Source organism: Fundulus heteroclitus, chromosome 22 (genome assembly GCF_011125445.2).
Source record: "Fundulus heteroclitus isolate FHET01 chromosome 22, MU-UCD_Fhet_4.1, whole genome shotgun sequence".
NCBI lineage: Eukaryota > Metazoa > Chordata > Actinopteri > Cyprinodontiformes > Fundulidae > Fundulus > Fundulus heteroclitus.
The window spans coordinates 39,807,990-39,826,509 of NC_046382.1; the positions used below are offsets into that span (position 1 = coordinate 39,807,990).

The 18,520-nt window shown below is 41.8% G+C and overlaps 1 protein-coding gene across 1 annotated transcript in view; it reads left to right on the plus strand.

Moving 5' to 3' along the window:
* Window positions 1-12,800: 12,800 nt before the first annotated feature.
* The window catches only part of LOC105933296, a 146,841-nt gene continuing 141,121 nt past the window's right edge, over window positions 12,801-18,520 (plus strand). Inside the window, exon 1 of the mRNA XM_036126085.1 lies at window positions 12,801-13,821. Coding sequence (XP_035981978.1) covers window positions 13,711-13,821 — 111 coding nt within the window. The 5' untranslated portion in view covers window positions 12,801-13,710. The remainder of the gene's footprint in view (window positions 13,822-18,520) is intronic.

The following is an 18,520-nucleotide window of genomic DNA, read 5'->3' on the forward strand; positions in this document are numbered from 1 at the left end:
CACTCTCTGCTCCATATTTTAGACCTTGTTCTGACATATGGCATTGATTGTGAAGAATTAACAGTATTCTCTCACAACCCTGTCCTGTCTGATCATTTTTTAATAACATTTGAGTTTAATCTAACTGAATTCTCCACCCCCAAAAGAGGGTTCCATTATAGTAGATTTTTATCGGATAATGCTGTATCAAAACTTAAAGAGTCTGTCCCCTTCTTAATATCCTCAGTATTGCAGAAATGCCCTGTAGATGGCAGCATTGCTGTTTCTTCCCATTCACAAATCGATACCTTTGCTAACAATGTGACTTCCTCATTGCGTTCTGCATTAGACAATGTAGCTCCCTTGAAAAAGAAGGTGATTATTCACAGGAAGCTGGCTCCTTGGTTTAATTCAGAGCTGCGTTCCTTGAAGCACAATGTTAGGAAATTGGAGAGAAAATGGCGCTCTACACACCAAGAGGAATCCTACTTAATCTGGAGGGTCAGACTATTGTTGTATAACAAGACCCTCCGCAGAGTTAGAGTAGCATATTTTTCATCATTAATTGAAGAGAATAAAAATAATCCTAGATTTCTCTTTAGTACAGTTGCCAAACTTACCCAGAGCCACAGCTCTGTTGATCCATCCATTCCCTTAGCTCTTAGTAGTAATGATTTTATGGGATTCTTCATAAATAAAATTGATGCCATTAAAAATAAAATAATTGGCATCCTCCCAAACATGATTACCTCGTCCTCAGTAAGTGAGGCAGCATTGGAGGAATCTTTAGAATCTGCGCAGTGTTTGAACTGTTTAGAAGCAGTAGAGCTTTCTGAGCTATCTAAAATTTTAGCTTCATCTAAACCTTCTACCTGTATGTTAGACCCAATCCCAACCAAGTTGTTTAAGGACATATTCCCTTTGATCAGTGGCACTATTTTAGACATGATTAATCTATCCTTAGTAAATGGATATGTACCACAGGTTTTGAAAGTAGCTGTTATTAAACCTTTACTTAAGAAACCTTCTCTTGATCAAGATGAGTTAGTAAATTACAGACCTATATCTAATCTTCTTTTCTTATCTAAAATTCTTGAGAAAGTAGTTGCTAATCAACTTTGTGAACATTTACAAAGTAATGACCTACTTGAGGAGTTTCAGTCAGGCTTCAGAGCTCATCATAGCACTGAAACAGCTCTGGTGAAGGTCACTAATGATATTCTCATGGCCTCAGATAATGGACTTGTGTCTATACTTGTCCTGTTAGATCTCAGTGCTGCGTTTGATACAGTTGATCACAATATTCTCCTACAAAGACTTGAACATACTGTAGGGATTAAGGGGAAAGCATTAGGCTGGTTTAAATCTTATCTGTCAGACAGATTCCAATTTGTTCATGTTAATAATAAATCTTCCTCAAACTCTAGGGTCACCTGTGGAGTACCACAGGGTTCAGTCCTTGGACCAATTCTCTTTACTATATATATGCTTCCGATAGGCAAAATTATCAGACAGCATGGGATTAATTTCCACTGTTATGCTGATGATACTCAGCTATATTTATCCATAAATCCTGATGAATCCAATCAATTACTTCGACTGCAGTCATGTCTTGATGACATCAAAAGCTGGATGACTTTAAATTTCCTGCATCTAAATTCTGACAAGACCGAAGTTTTAATCTTTGGGCCAGAGTCCTCAAAAAATAAACTTCTTAACCAATCACTTAATCTGGGTGGCATTAACCTGGCCTCTGGTAATAAAGTAAAAAATCTTGGTGTTATTTTTGACCAAGACATGTCATTTAAATCCCATATTAAACAGGTTTCCAGAGTTTCCTTTTTTCACCTCCGGAATATCGCCAAAATTAGAAACATTCTGTCCAGGAGTGATGCTGAAAAACTGGTCCATGCATTTGTTACTTCAAGGCTGGACTATTGTAATTCTTTACTATCAGGAAGTCCACAAAATGCAGTTCAAAGCCTTCAGCTGATCCAAAATGCTGCAGCAAGAGTTCTGATGAAAATCAACAAGAGGGATCATATTTCTCCAATTTTAGCTTCCCTTCATTGGCTTCCTGTTAAATCAAGAATAGAATTTAAAATTCTTCTTCTAACGTATAAAGCCCTTAATAATCAAGCTCCATCATATATCAGAGCTCTGATTACCCCGTATGTTCCTAACAGAGCACTTCGCTCTCAGACTGCAGGTCTGCTGGTGGTTCCTAGAGTCTCTAAAAGTAGAATGGGAGGCAGATCCTTTAGCTATCAGGCTCCTCTCCTGTGGAACCAACTCCCAGTTTTGGTCCGTGAGGCAGACACCCTGTCTACTTTTAAGACTAGGCTTAAAACTTTTCTTTTTGACAAAAATTATAACTAGTGACTCATGTTACTCTCAGCTACCTTTATAGTTTTACTGCTATAGGCTTAGGTTACTGGAGTATATCAGGATCTAATTTTCTCACTATATTGAGTTCTACTGTTCTTCAATTATGCATTATGTGTTGTCATTTCTGCTTTAACTTTCTGTTCTCTCTCTTTTCTCTTCATAGTAGGTACACCTGGTCTGGCGTTCTGTTAACTGTGACATCATCCAGAGAAGACGGCTCACCCGCTACTACCATCTAATGTAGAACAGATTACTAGATCAATGTGTGCTTCTGTGCTTTTTTGTTTCTCTTGTTGTGTCTCTGTTCTGTCTTCTGTAACCCCAGTCGGTCGAGGCAGATGACCGTTCATACTGAGCCCGGTTCTGCCGGAGGTTTTTTTTCCCGTTAATGGGTGGTTTTTCTTCCCACTGTCGCTTCATGCTTGCTCAGTATGAGGGATTGCAGCAAAGCCATGTACAATGCAGATGACTCTTCCTGTGGCTCTACGGTTCCCCAGGAGTGAATGCTGCTTGTCGGGACTTTGATGCAATCAACTGGTTTCCTTATATAGGAATTTTTTGACCAATCTGTATAATCTGACCCAATCTGTATAATATGATTGAACTTGACTTTGTAAAGTGCCTTGAGATGACATGTTTCATGATTTGGCGCTATATAAATAAAATTGAATTGAATTGAATTGAATTGAAAGTCTATTCTCTGAGATACAGGGAGCCAGTGTAAGGACTTTAGAACTGGGGTGATGTGCTCTACTTTCTTAGTCTTAGTGAGGACGCAGGCAGCAGCGTTCTGGTTCAGCTGCAGCTGTCTGATCCACTTTTACACTTGATATTGGACTTTTCTTATTTTTCTAGCAACTAGTTCCACTCTCGCTCGCCTCCATAGCTTCAGCTTGTTGACCAACTGTACGCATGTGCAGTGACGTAACATGATGTTGTTATGGTAAATATACTGAGCAAAAACAAAGATAATAACAAAAAATAACAAATACTACGCCAGTAGGTCATGACAATCTTTCAGAAAAACGATGTATGCAACCAGAGTGAGTTACTGGCATATACATTTAAAAAATGTCAAATAATGTGAATATTTACTTTTTAGAAATAAAAAAACTATCTAGAATTGTCCTTCCACTTCAGAATTACAAACTGTTTTTTGTTTATCTGTCACAACCCAACAAGGGATGTGGTTACAACATGACAAATCTAGAAAGTGTCGGAATACAAGAATTTGGCATTTCCTTAAGTCAATCAACAGAATCGTTATTCTTACAAACCATCATTATACTTCCAAATATTTAATTCTAATATCATACATCATTTTGAAACCTTTTTTTAATGCAGTATTTGGTCAGCATGGGTCCTGTTGGGACTGGATCCATCATTACTTGTGACAGCGTGACGTTGGCTTGCTCAGCAGCCGAGTCTGGCAACGCCGTACCCTCTGTGGCTCCTCAGTGGTCTCAGTTTTGTCCCTTTTACCTGACCATATGTTTCCTGCTCACAGTCACTCTAATCCAACCTAGACCTCAGTCTAACCACAAACTGTACCTGTAGATTGTAGATAAATGTTTATATAGCTCATTCTGACTTTAAGTGAAATCCCTCAATGCTTCCATCATTTACCCAATAAAGGTTCATTATGTGATTGTTTCTGTGTGCATGGGTATTATCTATGTTTTCTTGACCCACCTTGCTGTAAGGACAATTTCCTTAAGGGGACACAATAAACTTGTTAAAAGTAAGGATATGATTTGATTCAGCATCTTCATCCATTAAGATAAAATCAATCTCTGGAAAGTCTTCAATGAGTGAAACCTTAATTTATTTATGATTGAAGAAAAGTTGTTTCTTCTGAGTGATAAGATATAAGAATAAAGATTTTCTAAAGAGAAAATATGAGCTTCAGAATGGGAATTCACAGAATTATGAAAGAGAAATAACTTGAAAATGGATGGTTAAATGAAAGAATTAACTATCAGTCAGTTTCTGGTGGTTTATAAGGCACTGGATATTTGAAGCCTAAGATTATAATGAGCCAGCATCCTCTATTTTGTCTGTTTTAGGAAAACATTTGTCTTATTTTTGAGCTGTCTCTGTCATAACTTAATCAAAGAAGTCTTTTTAGAACATAGACGTGCACGGCTTCATCTTAAAGGCCTTATGGAGTAGAAGGTTCTGGGGTTTCTTTCAGCTAAATCTTAAAGCATTATACATAGAACTTTAGATACATAATGAACAAGGCAAGGAGGACTTTTATCTGAGAATAAAGTATGGCGTCTGGATTACTTTCAAATCATAAAACACAAACTTGTTCAGACTATAGACACTGATTTACATGCCTGCTGTTTGAAATGTTCTGTTTTTAATTTATCTCACTTCTTCCAATTAATTTTTGGAATCTTTTTTTTTAACCTGAAGAATCACAACTTATAAACAAAAGTGGTACATGGACATTATATATAGATCTGTATAGATATATATACAGTATCTAATAAGTGAGCACCTCCCTCACATTTTTGTAAATATTTTATTATATCTTTTTTCATGGGACAACACTGAAGATAAGATGTCCTGATGTGACCCCACCCCCCCACCACTTCAACCCCTACAGCAAGTCAGTGTTTAGCTTTATAATGGTGTAGATTTGCTGTTCCTTCAGTGTAACTCAACACACAGCCGTTAATGTCATGTTTGAATGAGGGTAGATTCTAGTGCTGGCAACAATTACACGCCATGGACAGGTTTGAAAGATTTATTGAAAACAATATAGAGGGGAAAAGGTCATCTGGGTCTCCGGCAGGATCCAGGTTTGGTACTGAGAAGTAAGTGTTGTCTTGTGGATTGTGAAATGATGAATAATGATGAGAACAGGTGGAGAAGCAGAGCACAGGAGCGTAGGAAATGAGTGTGGATAGTTCCTGCAAAAAGGGAGGACAAACACAGATTAGTAAAAGATTTTGGTCAGAGCAGGGTTTGAACCAACAACCCACTGGTTACAAGACAAACTCCTAGGTCCTGCACCAGTGTGTCCTCAATAAGGGTGAGGTCTGAAGAAACACTTGGCCAGTCCAGCAACTTTACCCCCAGTCTCTTTAGCAAGGCAGCGGTCGACTTGGAGGCGTGTTTGGGGTTGTCATCCAGTTTCTGAAGGATGGGGATCATGTAGTGCTTCAGTAGGTCACAGTACATGCTGGCATTATTTATGGTTCCCTCAATGATCTGCAGCTCGCCACAGCCAGCAAGACTCATGTCGCTCCAAACCCTGACCCTGTCACCACCATGTTTGACTGTAGGCAAGACATACTTGTCTTTGTACTCCTCACTTGGTTACAGCCACGCAAACTTGACACCATCTGAACCAAATAAGTTTATCTTGGTCTCATCAGGCAGCAGGGCATGGTGCCAGGGATCCATGTACTTGGCCTGCTTGTTTGCATCAACTTTAGAAGAGGTTCCTTCTGGTCCTACAACCATGCGGACCAATTTGATGCAGTGGGCGGTGTATGGTCTGAGCACTGACAGGCTGACCCCACCCCCCACCACTTCAACCCCTGCAGCAATGCTGGCAGCACTCACATGTCTATTTTCAAAAGGCAGCCTCTGGATATGACACTGAGCAGGTGTCCTCAGCTACTTTGGTCAACCATGGTGAGCCCTGTTCTGATTGGATACTGTCTTATTGAACCGCTGTTTTGTCTCAGGCATTGTGCTGCAGCTCAGTGTCAGGGTGTTGGCAATCTTCTCATAACATCGGCCATCTTCATGCAGAGAAGCATTTCTATTTTTTAAATGCCCAAAGAGTTATTTGCCATGAAGTGGCATTTTGAACTTCCAGTGACCAGTATGGAAGAGTACAAGACTGATAGCAACAAAGTTAACACACCTGCTCCCCATTCAAAAAGGCAAAAAGGACTGGACTGCTGCTGAGTGAACCAAAGTTAAATTCTCTGATGAAAGTATATTTTACATTTCCTTTGGAGATCAAAGTCCCAGAGTATGGAGGAAGAGAAGAGAGGTGCATAATCCACGTTGCTTGAGGTCCAGTTTAAAGTTTCCACAGTCAGTGTGGTTTGGGGCACCATGCCACCCGCTGGTGTTGGTCCACTCGGTTTTCTGAGGGTCAAGGTCAACACTGCGGTCTACCAGCAAGAAGGTCCTGGGTTCGAGTCCAACCCTGGGTCTTTCTGCATGGAGTTGGCATGTTCTCTCTGTGCATGCGTGGGTTCTCTCCGGCTTCCTCCCACAGTCCCAAAACATGAGTGTTAGGTTAATTGGTCTCTCTAAATTCTCCTCAGGTGTGAAAGTGTGCGTGAATGGTTGTTTGTCCTGTCTGTCTCTCTTTTGCCCTGCAACAGACTGGCGACCTGTCCAGGGTGTACCCCGCCTGTCGCCCATTGAATACTGGAGATAGGCACCAGCACCCCCCGCGACCCCTACAGAGATAAGTGTGACGGAAAATGGATGGATGGAAGTTTTGCCCAAACTGAAATCCTTTTACCTCACTAACACAGTGAGCAGCTCTTCTCCTAAGCTTGAGTCCCAGTTTAGGGCTTATTTTTTCACCTGTTTGTAAACTGGAGAACATGCTCAGACATGCAGTTTAGAGTTGGTCACTTAAATATTTAACATCTCCATGTTACGATGAAGAAAACATTTACAGTAAATGAAGCTTTGGGTATTTTCTGGTAAAAATAAGGCAGAGAAAATAGAGCAACATAATGATTCAGATGAGCGGGTCTCTGAGGAGGACGGTAATGTCGAATATCAACCAAAAGACACAGCCTCATCTGATGAAGACCTTACTGGTGCTGAACTGCTACCATTCCTGCTGAAAGCTTCAACTCCTGGGGTGGAAACATCTGTCGGAGCTCAGTAGCTCCTGACATACGGGGTAGGGCAGCTGCTGCAACTGTGATCAAAGCGACCCCCGGGGTCATAAGATACGCTGTGAAAAGAATAAGCAACATCAAGATGATTGTTACTGCCGTCGTCAGGGAAAAAGGTTCTAATCACAATGACAAACCTAGAAAGACAAAAGTCCATGGATCCAGCTGCAGCAGCCTTGGTCGGACAGCTGCAGAGCACAGCCACCACTCCACCCCAGTCACCAGAGAGCACCAGAGTTAACATCTTCCCTCACCAGCCCTGCCTCAGCATCAGCCAGCACAGCCACGCTCACTACCCCACTGAGTCGTCCTGATTCCAAAAGGAAGAGATGTCAGGCCTGCCCCAGAAACATGGACCAAAAGACCAACGCATTGTGCTTCAACTGCAAACAAGATCTCATGGAAAGTGTCACTGCATGCCACACGTGCATTCAGGCACACAGATGCATGTTCTTGCTCACAGTAGCTGTGTGGAAATCATTCTTGACGGTTAGATTTGATAGGTTGGTTGTTGTTTGTTTAACCTTGCAAATCTCCTTTTTATACCAACACTTGTCCTGCTTTTCCTTTTGTTTTTCTATGTCTGTTATTAAAGTTCAATTAAAAAAAGAAAGTTGTTGCCTCATTCTTGAAGAAAAACATAGGAGGCAATTCTCACCCCAACACCACAGATATTACTCTAGGCAATAATATTTTGAAAATCAATAAATACTGTAAATTTATTCAAGATGTGATCTAATACTCCTCAGTAATAGTCGGATAAAAATAATAACCAATTATTTATTTATGAGATTCTCTTGAGGTTCATTTTTCCTTTTTCACTGGAAATTAAGTGAAAGCTGAAAAAACTGTCATGGGGCTCTACAATGAAACTGTTAAAGCAAGTGTTTTGAAAGAAGATGCACACACACACACACACACACACACACACACACACACACACACACACACACATGCATATATATATATATATATAACTGCTGACATAGCAGATAAATCGAAGCAGAAGCAAAATGATTGTCTCCTGGTGGATAGGTGAGGTGTATGGTCATGAGACCTGGAGTTCAAGACTTAAAAGTTAACTCAAATGTACTCTGTGTAAAGACAAAAGGTTTAAACTGTAATATGTGATTTATTTAGCTAATTTCCCAGCCAGGACTGATCAGTTGTAATTTGGTGGGTGGAGCTTTGGCTGAGTCTTCAAATTCAGCTTTAGCTGTTCTCAGTGCAAAACTTCATTCTCAACAAACTGTAATGTGGAAGCTCCTGTAAAGAAATTGTTTCAGCTTAACTGTCAAATGGTAGTATAAACAGAAGCTAGGTTAACAGTTTATTGTTGGGTTGGCCCAATCTTTGTCACTAATAGCAATCCATGTAAAGTTAACTAAGTGTTCAGTAAAATAAGACAAACTTTCTGCAGCATCAAATCACTCACCCATGACCTTCCTGACACGGCCGTGTCCATTTTTCTGGACAGCAACTGCTCTTTTCTCTCAGCAGGAGTTTCTGGCAGACAGCCTTATGTTCCTAAAGATATGTCTGACCTAGCACAGAGAGCTAAAGTCATCAATAAACATCCTCACTCTGGCTGATGATGTTATCTGAGCAGCAGTTGTGCTGGACCAACGCTAGCATGCTTGCTCCCTGTTCTTTCAAGTTATAACTTTCTGTATGACAGTCTGAGCTCATCGCCGGGTTTATAAACTAAGTGCTTTGCCTCTAATTTTGTGAAATATATTTGGCTGTGTTTCAGATGCTCCCTCTGCAGTTGTACCCTGAACCAACATATATGAGCACATCCTTGGACAGCCAGTCACATAGGGTGACCAGATGTCCCACTTTGTGCGGGACTGTCCCACATTTTTTACTGTTGTCCTGCTGTCCCACAAACTGGAACAATGTCCCACATTTGAATGGGTCAGATTCAGAAGAGTCAAAAAATTATTCCACATGCGCTTTTCTATCTCCGGTGGTTAAGGGGCCCAGTTTAACTTGGGTCCCTTAAACTTCAAAATGTTAAATAGTGCCTTTTATAAACTTGTGAGATGTGATAACTCACACTCTGCTTTGCCTGTGCAATAACAGGCAAAGCAGAGACCGATTATTGTAATGTTCAATCTGTGTTAAAGCTATGGTCGGAGAGTTTTCCGGAATTTTCCCCAAGTATCTTTTTGAATAACTGCGCATGTGCAAGATCGTCTTACCTGCACTTCTGCTCTTCAGGGGGATCACGTGAAAAAAATCTCCCAAATCCTCTCTGGTCTTATTTCTTTCTACTGAGGCCTTCCGCTTCTTCTCATAAACCTGTAAGCGGTTTGCTTGTTGCGACTCTCGACCACGTTCAAAGTATACGGTGAGAACAGCGGAGCTACAATGAACGGCTAACACTGAAGCTAGCCGCTAAGCTAACCGGGTACATAAACACTAGAAGTGTGCATGTGCACCCAGCAAGCAGAAACTAACAAGGAACGAGTACGTACACTGGTGTTACGTGAGCGCGTCAGATGGCATGTGGGACAACCAACAGATGAGGTGATATCCCCGGAACCTGAGGGACAGAGGGGGGTGTCTATGGGTGAGAGCAGGACCAAAACCATGTGTTTCGCAACGAAGGGCAGGGATTTGTCTGAGTTTTTACCGGCCTTCGGCTCCCACAGAAAACTATTTTTAAAACCTCTTTTTTCTGAATACATAATGTATTAACTACTCTCAGAATGGAAGGACAATTTTACCCAGTATAACAAAAAGTGTTTCTGAACAGGATTATTAATCATAGCTTCAAATTAAAATGTATGATATCATCATGGTTATGTGTTCAGCATCTTCTCACAAAAGCATCCTTTTGTCCCACATCTGGTTATGTGAGCTTGGTCACCCTAGTCTCATGGCCCAGAGAGATAAGGAGCAACCAATACAGTCTAACATTTCACTATACAGCATTATAGAGAATCAGGAAAAAGCATTTAGATTGTTAAGGAATACCCACATGCCACAGCAACAGTCTAGAATACAGTTTTAAATGTTTTCCCCATTAGTGTCAAATGTGTTTAAATCTATCAGAAGGGTTGTTATTTTTATTTTTACTTAAATACATACTGCATGAGAAGGAAGGAGATACATCTTGTAAGATATTATAACATTTTATTTTATAATTTTTTATTTTATTTTATTCTCAGGACAGTTTTCAACTGAAATCAAAAGGAAACAGTGCAGCATAAGTTGCAGGTTGATCAGGTCTTAAAAAAGGCACCTGGCACAGGTTTTTGATGGTTCTGCTCACTTCTCTGTCTGTCAATCCATCACTCTGGTTCTGTTCTCTGCAGAGCCATCGCTGAGCTGGGCTTAGAGCAACTACCAATCGACCATCAAGTCCAGTGAGAATGCCATTGACAAACACGGAATCTATTATTTTTTCAGATCCTGTCGTTTATGTTGTCTGAGAAGGACTGTTCCAGTAACAAACACCAGGAACATCACTGGTTGGAGGCAGGAGTCATAGTCCGACACGCATTAAAATATTCTACCCAGAAAAACACAAAAAGCCATTCATTTCTAAATCTTCTGTTCAACAACAGAATATGACCATACAACCAAGAATATTTGGTTCTCTAGCTAGAAGTGTTCATGTGGCCATGTCTAATCATATTTTTTATTTATCTGTGGAAAGTGAGTGATTTATTTACCAGCTAACACCAGAAATGAAACTGTTTTCAGGTTAGGACCCATCACCCTCTAATACATCTAATAATGTTTCCTGTTGATTGTCTATTCCACATTTCCCCATCTCAGTGAGATCAAGCTCTGGGCTTTGACTCTGCCCAGGACTTTCCATTCCCTAATCCTCAGCCAGTCCGTCGTGGGTTCATGGTATGCTTTGGGTCATCGCCATGTTGCAGGGTCCAGTTCGGCTTTAGCTTTTTACTTATTTTCACATATTGTCTCCCATTTTTTTCAAGCTTTCTTGGTTTTTTTATTTATAGTTTCTGTAATGGTGAGCTGGCCAGGTGAAACTTTCACCTCCATGCTTCACAGCTGGAATGAGGTTTCTTTTCTCAGAATGCTGCTTTTGGTTTAGGCCAAACATGTCCTCCGTTTTGGTGAATTTAAAAAAAACTTTTATGTGATTTTCAACATTTGGTGTGGGAATAAGTATGATGGTGTCCTCAGGTATTTTCTTCAGTTTATATTGTTTAATATTATGATTTGAATTTATCAGTATTGTTAAATGTCATATCTACAACTTTTTCCTCAAAATTATTAATTTTTCAAAAATGATACATCCACAGAACATATAGATTGGTGCAGAATTAAAGTATTAATTTAACTGAAAATAAAAAATATAGTATACAAATACTTGCTTTGTAAATATTGACGTGTCCAGTTTTTTTTTTTACGATTGGACTTCTTACCATACATAATTTCAGGGTCATTAAACATATTATTTTGCATTTCTGGGGACATCTGTGAGATAAAAAGTAGCTTTAGCTCAACTTAATTTGAATGTCTGGCCAAGTGTTATAGGCATGCATACGCGTTCATCGAAAACTCTTATTTCTAAGCTTCCATGATGTGACAATATCTATGGTTACATACACTATAGGTATCCACATAGAGGCACATATAATGTATTAGAATATTATCAAAAGGTTAATTTATTTCAGTAACTCAGGTAGATTAATATCACACACACTGATGTTTTCACGTGTTTATTTCTGTTAATTATCATAATTTTCCTCTTACAGATAGCGGAAACATGACATTTAAGATTAGAATATTGCATCAGGCCAATGATACAGAAATGTGGGCTTAATGTAACCTATGCTTAACACCTGCTTAAAGGTTATTTTCAAAAAGGGCGTTTAATCTGACAAATGAGTCTCAGTGGAGCACATATGCTAACCCATGGAACATGACTGTACCTCTATATATAACTGTTATAACCTAGCCTAATGTTCTTTAAAATCTTATTTTTTTTTCTTAGTGGTCTTGAACATAATTTTGTCTCTGGAAAGTACTGCTCATTTGATTCCATGCCACGCTGTAACATTATGCAGCATTATACATCAGTCCTCAAAGCAATGAAGGTATATATGCTCCATGTTTTAATCTCTGGAGTCTCTCCAGTGTGAAAAGATCCAATAGCCTCCCCCCAAACAAATTCTGTTTAAATCTGCTTACTTTATCTTTGTGCCTTTACTTAAAAAAAAAAAAAAATCAGGATGTCAGGAAAACCAATCGAACAAAAATTTAAGTCAAAAAGGAAAAAAAAAAAAAAAAAAAAAGAACCCTACTGGAATATGAATCTTGCGGTTATTAAGCGGACCGGCCACGCAGAGCTCCGGGTGGACGTCCAGGCACCATGAGTGGAATCAAAGAATCCCTCCTGCTGCCTCACGCTCCTCTCCTCCGTCTCTTCGCTCTGTGCGATCCCTGCTAACCAGTAGGTGGAGCTTGTCTCCTTTGGCTTGAGAGGGAACGAGAAGGAGATGATTAAAAGGGAGAAGAAAGACAGCAAGAGGAGAGGCAGGGAGGGATGGATGAGAGGGAGGAGAGAGAGAGAGAGAGAGAGAGCAAGCGTCAGCACTCCATGTGTTTAAAGGGCAGATGGTAACGGCGGGGTAACTGAGGAGCAAACCACTTCTGCCGGCCACAGAGCAAGAGATCAGCGGAGACGGGGAGGTGGAGGGAGGGAGGAGAGCGAGCACATGCAGCGCAGCGGAGGAGAGGAGCATCTGAGAGGAAGCTGCGCGCCTGCTCTGACAGGGAGGAGAGGACCCAGTACTTCTGCAGCTCCCTAACAGGGCAAAGAGACGGAGGAAGAGATTCAGGGGACGAGGGGGGGGGGGGGGAGAAAAGTAGCCCTCCTCCCCACTTAGACAGACGCAGAGACAAAGCGCGAGGAGAGACAGCAGGGAACTGAGGAGGCTGGGATGCGAGAAGCAGGAGGAGGACGGGAGATAGTTAGAGCAACTGCAGGACTGATCAATTTCAGCAAGAGATTTAGACTCAGCGAAAAGAGCCGGAGAGGGAGAGGGAGAGGGAGAGGGAGGGGGAGGGAAGCCGGCGACGGGCAAAAGATTGATGAATAAGACATGGGTAAAAGACTTAAAGAGAAATATTTAACTGGAGACAGAGGCATCTAGCACATTCAGAGAAGAAGCTGAGAGAAGCTCCGAAAGACGAGGAGGAACAGAGGGTGAAATATTCACGAGGATCCAGACACTGAAGGGGAGTTGGGGGGGGGGGGGGGCTGAGACTAACTTCCAAAAACTTGGAGAAGAGAGAGAATAAATGAGTGCGGCAGAGGGAAACTGAGCTCCTCCTCCTCCGCTTACTCCTAATAAAAGCCAACAAGCAGCAGAAGCACAACAGAAGGCGAAGCAAGAAGTTTGAGGACAAAACAACAACAGCTGCCCAGGTAGACGCTGAACCGCACGAAAGTCGACTTTCTCCAATGGCGTGCTACTACATTGTGATCAGTTCCACCCACCTGCATGACGGACAGCTGAGGAGCATCAAGGGGGTGTTCAGAGGACCAATAGGAGCCAGCGGCCAGAGGAACACGGTAAGGCCCGCTGTTTACTCCGCTGTCCGCCTCAGCCTGGAGGAATCCACAGACTGGAGCGGCTGACTCGGGTCGTTGAACTCCAGGCTTCACCTTTCAGTCTAAATACGCTCACCTGACAGAGATCCACACTGATCCAGATTGGGGGCACACCTTCCTGTCTTTTTTTATTTATTTATTCTCCTGCCAGGAAGTCATTACCTCTTAATTATCATTGCTTAAACCCCTCCCACTCGCTTGATTGCCAGGTTTTTAATCATTCCTTGAGAGGAGTTAATTAATTGCCACTTCCATTAGGTTAATTGAGAGGCAGGGGATGCAGATGGGGATGCGGGTGGAGATGGCGAGGCTGGCGGGGGTCTCCAGTCGCTGAGAGCTTCTCCAGCTCTGTGTTTGTACTTAAACATGTCTGTGAAAGTCAGCGTTTATGCTGCTCCTGTATACTTTTAGGTGTACATTTCAGCCCAACGTTTCAACCGCGCGCAGCCTGTGCAAAGAAGTTTAAAATGAGAAGTTAAAACGGAGGGGGAAAAAAAAAGTGGAGCAAGAAACGTGTATCAAGCTTTCAACTTAAACGGAGAAAGCTTACCGCGCTTAATTAATCTCTTGATGTAAACGAGCGGAGAGGAATATCTGTGGAGTCATGGAGCTGCGGGGGAGGATTTGAACCAAACAGATGAGTCACACTCCTTACTTCTTTAATAGCTAAAACTGAAGCGTGTACTTCGTCGGCTCTGAATGCGGCAGGCAAACATAATTACAGCGAGTCCTTGTAGAGATGCCCCAAAAAACTTCCAGCGGGCTTCAAAGAGGCACGTCAGATGAGACGATCAGGAGGTGGCGTAAGACCTGCGCTGCCACGAGCTCCTCACATGCAAAGAGCTGCTCTATTTCAAAGAAAATAGGGAAGAAGGCACTATAATTTCTCTGATATTTAGGCAGTTCAACAATTAAAATCTTTGGTTAATTGAATGTTATGTAATATCAAAGGAGAAAGTGTCTTTATGGGTTTGGGGTGTTAAGGAGGAGGGGATGAGGCCAGATCAGAGGGTTGAGCTTCATATGGAGATAGAGGCGCACGGATACCGCCCAGAAGAAGCCATCGTTCTGTGATAAAAACTAAAAATCCTCTTTAGCACATATAGGTTCAACAATTCATTGCTCAAAAATCCAAAACATGTCTTTTTTTTTTTTTTTTTTTTTACAAATAGAATATAATTTGAATTCTAAGCCTGTTAAGGCTTGACCCATCTAAGCATTTCAGAGCTTAAACTCTGATTTACAGCTTACAGAAACAGTGAGAATGGCCCTTTAATTTAGCCCTAACTGGGAATCTACTCAGATTTCGGCTCCAGCGCCACGACCGAGCCATACTGTTTGGACGTATGCTCTTCCAGTGCTTGACTGGACAGGACAACTAACCGACGATCCTAATTTCCACCTGAGTGCTCCTGCCGACCCTGACCAACTGTTCGCCCTGGGCGGAGAGCTCCATCAGAAACCACTGCAGGCTGGAGAGTTTAACGAATGTCTGGATTGGGACAAAGACTTAGAGAGGGGCTGTGGGCTCAGTATGGAAACAATCTGGCAAATTTTGCACCTTCCCAGATGATTCAAACAAAGCAGAGCAGGAATGAGCAAGAACAGATCAAATGGAAATGGGGACAAAGGGGAAAGAACAATGGACTGAAATTGATTTGTTTTTAAAGTGAATTAGAGTCAAACCAAGATCTGGGGGGGTCAGCAATGGACAACCAGCTTTACGCTGCATGGTAAATTAGCATAGTATAAAGCAAGTGAAATGACACTAAATATAGTTAAACCAGTGCTGGGGGGATGAATGTCAGGAAAAAGAAGTCAGTTTTAGGGTAGAGAAGGCGAACCACTAAGTTTTAAGGAGAAGCCCTCAAGATGGATGGGGTGGAGGAGTGGGATGGAAATCAGTCATATGAGGAATGAAGACGATGAGTCAGAGGAATCATAAAGCAGGATGAGGCGGACGATGAGTTGGAAGGAAAAGCATTCAAAGGGAGATGAGAAAGATGGTGCCAAAGGGCCACAGGGAGGGATGAGTGTGAGGCAGGGGTTTAAAAAGATTAGCTGAATGAAAGGTTGGCATAAAGAAGCTTGGGGGGAGCGTGGTTTAAATGCAAAGACATCAACAGGAGGATGGGTGGGATGAAAAATGGCTGACAAAGAGCAATGAAGAGGGTAAATGTCATGAAAGAAACCAGAAAGCGGGACGAGCTGTACAAGCGTTAAAACAGGGTCGTAAAGCGGTGAGGGTGATCGTTGGGGTGGAATCTGATCTGAAAAGAAGGGATAAGGAGAAAGAGGTGGATGAAAAGGGCATCAAAGGAGGGATGAAGAAGATGGGTGGGATGACGACATGGAAAATACGGATGGAGAAAATGAACGCGACGACATGAAATTGCACAGAGAAAGGCAGGGGATGAGTCAGAAGGTAGGGATGTGCGCGGGGATCAGGTAGATGAGTGGGATGAAAAGCAATCATGACGAGGACCGAGGTGGATGAGCGGAAAGCAGGAATCCTGTTAAAGGAGGAGGGGTTAGCGCGACATGAAGAGTGGTCATAAAGCAGGACCCAGGGTGGGAGGAAAAAGAGTCTATCATGAATGAGTGGGACAGGTAGGATGAGTAGATGGTGTAATCATCTTTACTTCATTTAGGAAGTAAAAGAGCCTCGTCTGACTCCTGAACGATCGCTTAAAGTCAAGCCAAAGAAATGTAGCCTTGAAAATAAAACCCTCTTTTACACCTTTGTGAAGTTTAGTTTTAACCATTAGACTGTGATGTCCCTCCTGTTTTTTTCTGATCGGTATAAATCACAGACTAAGGCGTTTCACAGAGACACGATAAGGCGTAGCCTCCGGGGAGACTAAGAGTCCAACGCAGCCTCTGGAGCAGAAATCCAAGAGCTCTGAAGCTGCAACGCCAAAAGGTTTCTCTGTTATATTAAAATATCAAAAGAAAAAGCGTGGTATTAAAAATAGGCCAACATGATCAATACTGACATTTACACTATTATGTTGGCGCAGAAAGTCGGGGTTCAGTGGAAGCTAAATGTGAAAAAAAGGTTAAAGGTTTTTCCTGCAGTCTGGTAGGACGTGTTAAGAAGCATAAAACGCTGCAGAGTGGACACAGTACGACTGTTTTTCTTTATCATAAGGGCAGCACCTCATTCTGTAGACCGGGCGAGATTACAAAAAAAACGTCCAAAAACATCCTTGAAAATATAAATCAACATATTTCTTGAAACGGTTCTCTCCTATACAAACAGAATTCATCACCACTAGACCACTGAATTGTTGTTAGTGATGGAAAAGAATGCAGTCAGGAGGAAAAACGCAGCAAAGGTGACTATTAATACCTTTCTTTCCGCGCCCGCCTGGCCTGGCGATGGTTCCGTTTGCCGTGATTTGGCACAACATTACAACCATCTGAATAATACTAAACAGCTGTTGTTGCTGCTGGAGCCGTTTTGACCCCCATTAAGGTGCGGTTGCAGAATATATGGGATGTTCTCTGCTTTCTGGAGCTTCACAAAACTGGGTGGCTTTTTTTTTTGGGGGGATCAGGCTTGCTTCCCAAACATGTTCTCGTGTTGACGTGTCTGGTTCTAGAGGACAGGGAAGGCACGCAAGACTTTGAGCATCCTCTTTGAGTCATGTCCAGACTGGCGTCCTGGTATGAGAGGGGCTGCAGCTGTGGGGGTGGGTGGGGGGTGTAAATGATCTGCAGCAATTCTCAGGTGGGCGGCGGGTGTCAAGCTAGCGTTGGTGTTAATTCAAGGATGTGTTTTTGTTCCCCAGCGTAACATTTACAATTTAACAAGATCGGGATTGCTACTCCTGTCACCCTGTCTCTGATCCAGCTATCATAACTGACTGATTCATATAGAAATGCTACGTATATGTAGATGACTGCGCTGGTTTTGACCCAGTGACCCGTCAGCAAGGACAAAAGAATAATTTTTAAGATTTGGATCCACCGTTAGAGACATTTGATTTGGCTGAGAGACACAACCACTGACAGGGTTCAGAAGACTTTATCCAAGACGGCCAAATTTGCTGGACCTGATCCAGAACCAAATCCAGATTTGGGGCAGTTACTAGATTTCAACATAAAAAAAAAAGAAAATCTCTACATAGTTTTCCACATAAAGGCAGAAAATAGAAAATAAATGATTTAAGAGCCAGATCTGCGATCGTCTGTGGCCGATCAATAAGCACTTTGAATCTGAGTGGACACGAAAGTCCGTATTTCCTGAGGTGTTGAAGAGAAAAGGTGAGAAAAGAACAGGATAAAAGAGGAATCCTTATGAAAACAGGGTAATAATCGTAATTTACGTCGGGGGACAAAGGTTTTATTTGTGGTTTTTAGGAAAGAGGTCACTTAAGAGGGAGCAGAAGTCATTAGTCCGTGTGTTTGAGATCTTCTTTGGAAGAGGAAATGACATCACATCGTGAACCTCCGAGTTCTTGTCACATCCATGATCCATGGGAAAGTCTTTCCTGGCATGATGGCAATCAAACCCTTTTTAGCGTGTTTTAAATAGGATTTTAAGGAGTTATCCTTGGTGATGAGTTAATTATTGGTACTTCCAATAATAATATATGTAGTCTTTTTAATGCCGGAGAAGATGTCCTCTTTCTGCTGTCCTCCTACATCACACTTT